Source organism: Mus pahari, chromosome 5 (genome assembly GCF_900095145.1).
Source record: "Mus pahari chromosome 5, PAHARI_EIJ_v1.1, whole genome shotgun sequence".
NCBI classification, from domain to species: Eukaryota; Metazoa; Chordata; class Mammalia; order Rodentia; family Muridae; genus Mus; species Mus pahari.
Window position 1 is genome coordinate 70,383,463 of NC_034594.1, and position 9,028 is coordinate 70,392,490.

A 9,028-nucleotide genomic window follows, 5' to 3' on the forward strand; every position below is an offset into this window, starting at 1 on the left:
TGTAAAGGCCTGAACTATGCAAGCATCCAGTTTTTTTTACTCTAGTGTCCCCTGTTTAGTTTCTAGCCTTCCTTAGATTACCCTGTCCTCATCTGCATAGAGGGTGGGGCCACCGCTTCTCGGCTGGTCCAGCATTCTTCCTTCTCTGACCAGGACAAGTGCTGGCCCGAACCTGAGATCTCCTACCAGGAGGAGAGAAGGGCTGGGAACGGTCAAACTTTGAGTGGCTTCTGAGGGGCCATCTGTACCTTTTAGGCCACCAGCCACCTGACCCCAGTCCTCACAGCTCCCACAGAGCACATCTGTCCTGCCAGTGCCTTATGTTGTGTATATGCCCCCACTGAGTACCTTCAAAGACTGCAACCCATCCCAGGCCATTCTACCTCCCTCCTATCCTACCCCTTCCTCCTCTCAGGCCACCTCCCACTCCTTTCTAGGCCCCAGCCATGCCTGTGGGATGATGCCTTGCTGGTCCTTCTCTTGTTTCCCCATCATAGTGTAGGACTTGCCGGCCCCTGTCTGCCCATAGGCAAAGATGCACACATTGTAGCCCTCAAAGGCGTGCTGTAGCATCTCTTCCCCGATGTCCCTGTAGACCTGCTTCTGAGAGGCATAGTTGATGTCCTCGGGCTGAAGAGAAAAGAGATGTAGCTTAGGAGGCTATGGGCTCTGAAACTGCACCTGAGTGCTCAGAGCCCAAGTTAGGACAGGGCCTTGAGGTGAAAAGCTGTGCTATGGTACATACTAATCCTGACAGGGATCAGGATTCCTGAGGGGTCCTCTGAGTCACAAATTTGAGACAGGAGGGGTGGCTGGGGGGTGGGGGGAGGGCAGGACAAAGAGATCACAGTAGAATAAGGAGTATGTGCAAAGACCCCCCAGGTGAGAGCTCAACCCAGCCAGTTCGTGTGACAGTGGTGGGATTAGCAATAACTAGAGTTAAAGGGAGGCAGGGCTCAGGGGCTGAGGGACCTTTGGGATGACCTGTGGCATCAGGACATTATCCTGAGGGCAGAGGATTCCCCAGGCAGAGAAACAGCATGGTCCAGCCAAAGGGCATAACTGTGAGGAAGGACTGAACAGAGAGCACTACTAGGGAATTCTGGGACCACATTCAGAGAGACAAAGGCCAGGGAGACTGAGGGAATGGACTGCATGTTTCCAGAAGGATCCAGGGAGAGGTGGAAGGAACATGGGCAGGGCTTGATGTGGACAGAAGGGCCCAGAGTCCACATCTCTCATCGTTTGGGGATGCCGGAGCTTACAGGCCAGGCTCAGCATTGGGATTTCTGAGTTTGGAAAGAGGAGAAGACACAGTGGATGGTCACAGCTGTGAGCTAAAGGATCTGATCCTTATAGGCTGGTGATCAACTCAGAGTGACCCTCCAGATTAGGGTAGAGTCCTCATCCGATTTATAGGGGAACATGCAGCTTAGGGAGGTCTCGAGACCAGGCCTGGGGTAGTTTTCACAGCCTCTCCCCACATGCGGCTTACCGAGGTATGTGACCAGTAGGAGTAATCGAAGCTGAAGCTCTTGGGTGTCTCCTTGGGCTGTTTGGGGTTGACAATGGCTGCAAGGGACACCGATAATAAAGCTGATTAATTCTATGCAATGAAATCTCAACCATCCAGACTGCACCCTAATCCTCAGAGGGTCCCAGGCAAGACAGACCCTCAAACTAGGTGGGACCAGAGACCCACTTGCAGGCACACAGGAGTCTTTGCCCCTCTCTTTGGGATGGACTCATAGATGCCAGAGGGCTCTACCAGGCCATACCTGTTTTCTGGAGACATACTGCAGGCCCCAGCTCCCCTAGATCAGGGTTCTACAGCCTACTGGTCTACCTGACCTGCCTGGCACACTTGTATCTCCAAAGTAGTTAAAGTCTAGGGCACCCTGTGGCATTCCAAGTCCTATCTCTTGCAGGCACTCTGATGCCTACACAGCTTATCTGGGTATTTGTGGGGGACATGTGCACTACCCTACAGGGGACGTTCTCATTGTCAAGGATATAACAAATTTTTCCACTCCTGTTGTCAGACCCTGAGTGTCTTCTAGCCTTGTTGTTACAACCCAAGCTCATGGGCTGTACCCCCTGACTTGTTCCCCTTGAGGTACCATAGTGTCTCCTTCCTCCTCCTTCCTCACAGAGGTCCCAGCCCAACCCAGGGATCCAGATGTCTGAAGCACCATTAGTCCCACAGCCTGGGACAAATTCTGAGTGAGCCCAACATGCAACCCACATCTAGGACCTGAAGTTTCCCAGGAGAGAGTCCCAGTAGCCCAGGAGGCCTGCATTGCCCACACATAACCTATAACTTTCTGTCCTCAACAGGTCTGACCCACGGCACCTGTGCTCAGTGGCCCCAGGAGGGGACTTGGTTCCCACACCCTAAGGTTGTGTTCCCCAGACTATCAGAAACTTAATCCCTGTGTTGATGCAGACTTGAGGACACCAAGCCAGATGCAGACCCTGCCCTGGGGTCTCACATCCATAAAGGACATAGGCCAGTCATAGCCACCATCAAGTCTGGAAAGCAAAGCTCCCCACACCCCCAGGACTCTGTCCACTTGAGACCAGTTTTTCTTAGTGAGAATCACAATACAGCCCTTAGAATACCCTGGTTCACCTCACCAGCCTGCATCCAAGATGACTTCCTGATGCATGGGGAGGGACAAGACACCTTTTTCTGAGTCATGACTGAACTGTTCTCCAAAACCTGTACTGACTTCCAAGTGAGCCCCCTGGTATGTCAAAGTGACTTTTCTAGGAGATGGGAGCCATTGCAAATGGAGTTCATTAAAGTAATGTCATCAGAGTGGACCCTGCTCTATCTAGCATGACTCCCGTCCTTACAAAAGGGGAAAATTTGGAGACACATACATGTAAGGGAGGACATTACACCCTGTAATGATAAAGATGGAAAACAGGGTAAGACCTCTATAACACCAAAGCCATCAACACTCCAGGAGCTCAGCGGGGACCTGGGGAAGATTCTCCATCTCAGCCTTGTGAGGTTTCAACCCAGAATACCCTTGGACTTCAGCCTGCAGAGTGGCTGCACGGTACATTCCTGGTGTTAAACGGTCCTTCCGCAACTTGTCATGGCAGCTCTTGAAAGCTGAACACCCTATGGTCATGCAATCCTCTGCTGCTGTAACAAGCTCAGAGGCCGCCAAGGTTCTGGGCAAGCATCTGGTCCAAGCATCATGGGAAGCTATCTCTCCTCAGACCCTACCTAGGCCCCTAGACTGGAGTTCTTCCAAGCCTAGGGCCTTTGGAAGGCCAGTGAGAGTGACTGGCCATTTGTGCCCTACCAGGACTGCCTTGAGGAGACAGGAGAGCAAGCTGGCCTGGTTTTATGTGCTTCTGTGACACAGGAAGAGTGTCTTCAACTCAGTCAGAACCCAAGCACAGATGAGGCCGGTGCCATGGAAACAATTGTGGTACCTTCTTCAGTGCAGCCTGTGCTGAAGACCCTGAGGAGGAGGCCAGAACCCCCTTGTTTACAACACCATTGCCCCACCCTCTATCCACTTTGTTCCCTTACTCCTGGTACTGTGGATCCCATCCCCTATGTAATCCCAAATTCCCCACCCTGGTCCCATCCTTACTTCTAGAAAGGCCTGAGCTCTGGACTCCCCATCCTCCCTGACTCTGATGGAGTCCTGATATTGGAGTCATCATCGAACCCCAAATCGACCCTAATCTTCCTGAAGTGAGGTCCTCCAAGGACATCGGAAGGGTGCAAGCTCGGAGGAGATGAGGTAGCAGGCAATCTTCATTTCAAGCTATAAGAGAGTCCACTGTGGGGCCCACCTGCCATAGAACTCTGGGCTTGGGCCCTGTTTGTTCCTGCTCCCAACCACCTGTCTCCTCAATCCTGCGAATGGGCCTAAGCTCCTGAGGGGGAAAGAGATTCCGCACAGTTCACATAGCACAGAAACCTGGATTCCCAGAGTGCACCAGGCCTGGCTGTCCTATCACAGCCCCCAGGCCAACCTGCAGAGGCCTGTTTGTGCCAACAACCCCTCCCCCAACAGTCCATTTCTCATAGAATCGGAGCCCGTTAGGCCAGAAAGCAACGGGCTGTCCTGTGGAACCAGGAGGGTGTTGAAATGGGGCCATGCAGGCCTGGAAGCCAGTCCCCTGGATCAGCTCATTAAAGACCCCATCCCTTCAACCCCTTACCAGGGCTGGGCCCCTGGGAGCCAGGCTCTTTCAAGAGAAACTGCACAATACAAGGCCTGTGGAGCCTGCACAGGGGTGGCCACCCGGTGAGGAGGACAAAAGTGGGGGTGGGGCAGTGTGCAGAGTGGCAGGGAGAAAGAAATTAATTGGGCACTTTTCTCGGAATCAGCATTTCCCCCGGCAGCCAGGGACACAGCAGAGAGAGGGCTGTGTGTGCTGAGCAGATCCAGTTGCCTTCAGACCCCAGAGGTTTCTCGGTGTGGCTAGAGGGTTCAGAAGTGATCTAGACTGGGACCGTAGGGAATACCCAGCATCAAGGACTCCTTTGCATAGGTCGGGAAGCTGAGGCCTAAAGAGATGACCTACCAAGTCAGTCCCAAGTAAGCCAAGAGCACCATGGAGTCCCTCCTTCCCTGGCTCTTTATCCTTAGCTCTTCTGGATTTCAGTTCAGGGCACATGCTGGGATGACTCTTTAAAGTGGCCCTGAACCGTCATCAGTCTGCCTTGAGTCCCTGCAGAGGGACATGACTGACCCAGAGCCCCCACCATCTCTGTGACCTCTGAGTATAAAGTATGACTTAAGGAGAGAAAAACATAAGAGGTGTAGCCTGTCCCATTGTATAGTGAGGATATGGAGCATAAATAAAGTCCACGACCTCCACTGACTGGCCCAGGCTGGCTGTGTCAGCGACAGACAGACAGACAGATGGACTGAGGACATAATTACTAGCTCTGGAAGGTTCAGACAAAGAGCACTATTCATCCAGATGACAATTACAGAATAACAAAAGGTGCCTGGGGCACTCATAGTGGTCCCAAAGTCCTCCCCCTCCCTCCATAGGCCCAGTGGCCACCCAAGGAGGCAGAAACAGACACATCTGGGACCCTCAACTCCAGCAGACACCTGTGAACTAGGAAATGATAGAGCACCGTGTGAGCCCTGTCATCACCTGACCCCCTGAGGAGGGACCACGTAGGTAGCTGTTGGTGCCAACTGTCAGGTACAATTTGTACCAGCAGAAGCTTGTGGAAGACAGTGGGCAGAACCCACATGAGTCCCAGGCTCACATGACCACCAAGCCCAGACAACCCTGAACAGAGGTGATGACCAGTTCTTATCCTAAAACTTAAGCTTTTTTAGGTGGACTGTCATCAGCAAAGTCCATTTGCAGAGGACCCTCAAAGTGAGTGCAGTCAACCTGGGGAGTAAGAAGCAAGGCTAACAGCTCCCCTAGTGGAGGAACAGCGGGACTGCCGAGGCAGATGACCCTGTTGAGTACTGTCCTCCGTCTGGGTGTGGTTGTCAGATTTAGAAAATCCAGGAAGCCTCCCACTGTGTCTGTCCACCTCTCTGCCTGTCAGTCACATCTCATTAAGAAAGCAGACAAGCATTTCCGGGACTTCAGTCAAATCCTGCTGCTTATGGAACTTTGGGGGGGGGCAGGTCTATGTCCCCAGCTTTATGCAAGGGCTGTCCCCTGGTTTACTGCTTCATACTCCCCAAGATTAGACCACACTTGTCAGAGTCTGACATGACCAAATGAGAACCACAACAAAGAACAAAGTGGGGAGCTTTCACCCACACCCCACCCCCCAATTCATATTTCTAAAACCTCAGGGTGTGGTCTTATCTGGAAACTGCATCTTTTTTCCCAGGCCCTCACTGTGGTACCCAAACTGGGCTTGAATGTCAGGTGATACCCCTGCCTCAGCCTCCTGAGTAGCTGAGCCTGCAGGCTTGAGAATGAGATCATAAAGACCCTGATTAAAGTGGAGAGGCATACTGAATTAACTTGTGCCTTAAATCCTTGTAAAGAGGCCACCTGAGGACACAGAGATACATCCAGGCATGGTGGCACAAGCCTGCATCTCAGGCCAACCTGCAATTACAATACATGAAACTGACATAATAGTTCAAGGACAGCCTGGGCTACAGTGCGGATATTAATCCAGCTTAAGATACAGTCTGAGGATCCATCTCAAACAACCAGAACACAGGGACGCAGAGAGTGGGGAGGCCACGCGTGACAATGTGGGCAGAAGTGAGAGCAATGTGGCCACAAGCCCAGCCAGGTGACAACCTCCGGGGGCTTGGAGAGGCAGCAGGCGTGGTCCCCTGAACAGAGGGGAAGCACCCTGCCCACGCCTGGATTTTGAATGTCTGGCTTCCAAAACCTGAGAACAAATTTCTGTTTCAACAATCCCTTGTCTGTGGTCAAGTTATGGTGAGCCCTGGGGCCCCCCATACACCATGCAGGTGAGGAAGGCTCAGGATTCTTGGACCTAGGCTAGGTTGGCTCTTGGGTCTGGCTAGAAGGCATGGTCCTATGATGTGATTAGCAGTTGATGGTGTAGCCATGACAACCAGTACTTACTGGTGGTGCTTCCAGACATCTGAATGATGCACTTGGAGTCTCGGCTCATTTCCCGGGAGTTGAAGGGGCGGACGCGCACCGCCACCTTCACAGAGGCCCCAGCCATTTCTGTGGAGTTGGTTGGGAGTTCAGCAGCTGCAGTTGCCCTAGAGAGGACAGAGTCACCTGTTGCAGGGAAAGGGAAACACAAATTAGGAGCAGTGTCAAAGAATCTGTGCCCTTCTCCACTCCCTTCAACCTCCCCCACGGAATGTATGGTGACCAACCAACAGGACCCAGAACCGGGAGCAGGTAGGTATAGGTGAGAAAGGCACTGATTTTAACAGCTCAGAGCTAAGCCGTGTGTAAGGGGCCCAAAAGCACCAGAAGAAGACGGTGACCCTCTGGTGAAGAAAACTGTCCCCCTCTCCCAGAAGCTGTCATTTGAAAATGACCTCTCGGCTACAAATGGGACTCTGTGCCCACTTCCCTTTCTCAGTGCTGGGATTTTTGTCTTGGTTAAATTTGTGTGGGTTTTTGAGCATGGGTAATGCTGGGTATATCAACCACACAGGAGGGCCGGCTGCGCACTCAGGAATAGTTGGCCAATACAAAACAGGCTGTGTTATTGTTTTTTGTTTTTGTTTACTTGTATGTGTGTTTGTGTGTTTCTTGTTTGTTTTAATTTTATCTTTTTATTTATTCAGTTTACATCCCTCTCACTGTCCCCCCCCCCAGTCACCCCTCCCACAATCCTTCCACCCTGAGCAGGCGGGGGTCTCCCTGGGCATTCCCCCTACCCTGTGTTGCTTTGTTTTTAAGAGAAAGAATATGAAGTTGGGTGGGTAGAAATTGGAGGAGAGCTGGGAGGAGCTGGGGAAGGAGAAAGAATATGACCCAAATACACTGTATAGAACATTTTAAACTGAATTTTAAAAAAAGAAGAAAGTGGGGATCCTTGTACCTACAGGGTTCCTCAGGCGGAGGTTAGAAATGGACAGGTCGCAGTCTGGACCTGGTCCTGCCTCTCTCTGGCTGTGTGATTCTCCTTGGGCTGCGGGTGAGTCTGGTGTGGAAAGGGCAGGGTTGAAACCAATGACCCTGTATGTAACCTGGAACTGCAGCTTGAGGGACCTCAGTAAGCAGCTCCTTCAGAGGCTGCAGCAGAGGGGCAGATCTCCCTACCACTGCGGTGGACAAATCCCCCAAGAAGGAAAACTGCTGGGAGCTGAACTCCAGCTCACTCCTCATGCCAGGCCCTGTAGCCAGCACAGTGCCAGTCTCTCTCTGATAGCACCTTCTCCAAGTCTATGCATGGGCACCCAAGAAGGGCAGGCAGACCGTGTCTCCTTGTGTTGACATCCTAGCTAGGGAGGAAGGTAGACACAGGCGAGCCCATGAAACCCCTAGGGCATCAGTCCTAGGCCACATGTATGCCGCAGCACACCTTGTGCCCTACAAGGTGGTATCCTGTGATCGAATAACCCCAGGTCCAGAAGGAGGAAATCATTAGAGAGGAAGAACATGACTATGAGAACAGATGATGTCATAAGCTTTTCATTCCCCTCAAATTCAGTTGCACAGATGCTCATTCCTGTGACCCAGATACTCCAACAGGATTTTCAGTGAAATCTGGCAAGATAAGATATTTGGGAAAAAAAAAAAAAACGAGGACAAAGAATGGGCCACTCCCCACCCCCGGCCATCACATACACCATAAAGCTGTGCTCATTTAAAGGCTGGATGTGGATCTGTTCTACTTTTATTTCTGTGGCTGTGCTAAAACAGACCAGAAGCAGCACTGGGGAGGAAAGGATTTATTGTTCGATGCTTTCAGGCCATGATCCATCATTGAGGGAAGGTGGGGCGAGAACCTGAAGCAGCAACCGTGGAGGAATGCTGTTTGTTGGCTTGGGTCACCTTCAGGTTCATGGTCAGCTAGCTTTCTTATAAAGTCCATGACTACCTGCCTAGGGGTGGTGCGGCCCATAGTGGGCTGGTCCCTCCTGCGTCAAATAGTCATCAAGACAGTTCCCCACAGACATGCCCATAGGCAACCTGATTCCCCAATCCAGGTTTTCCTCTCAGGTGACTCTAGGCCAGTGGTTTTCAATCTGTGGGTCATGACCCCATTGGGAGTCTAATGACCTTATCACAGGGGTCACTCAAGGCCATTAGAAAACACAGATGTTTACATCGCAATTCGTTAAATTCATTAACTGTAGCAAAATTACCGTTATGACGTAGCAACAAAAATAACTTTATGGTTGGTGTCACCACAACATGAGGAACTGTATTAAAGGGTCGCAGCATTAGGGAGGCTGAGAGCCACTGGTCTAGGCTGTGCCAACCTGACAGTCGAAACTGACACCCAATAGGGGATGTTCTGCGTAGAAAGAGCAGGTCCATGGACTGACTCTGACTCTGACTCTCTCTCTCTCTCTCTCTCTCTCTCTCTCTCTCTCTCTCTCTCTCTCTC

At 51.7% G+C, this 9,028-nt stretch overlaps 1 protein-coding gene across 12 annotated transcripts in view; it reads right to left on the reverse strand.

Annotated features, from left to right (window-relative positions):
* The window catches only part of Kif1a (kinesin family member 1A), an 89,230-nt gene that overhangs the window by 61,966 nt on the left and 18,236 nt on the right, over positions 1-9,028 (reverse strand). For all 12 annotated transcript variants that reach the window (XM_029539174.1, XM_029539176.1, XM_029539178.1 and 9 more), the window contains 3 exons: positions 6,571-6,735; positions 1,496-1,572; positions 451-630 (listed from right to left, as the gene is read on the reverse strand). In XM_029539174.1, the coding sequence (XP_029395034.1) occupies positions 451-630; positions 1,496-1,572; positions 6,571-6,676 (363 nt within the window). In that variant the 5' untranslated portion in view covers positions 6,677-6,735. The remainder of the gene's footprint in view (positions 1-450; positions 631-1,495; positions 1,573-6,570; positions 6,736-9,028) is intronic.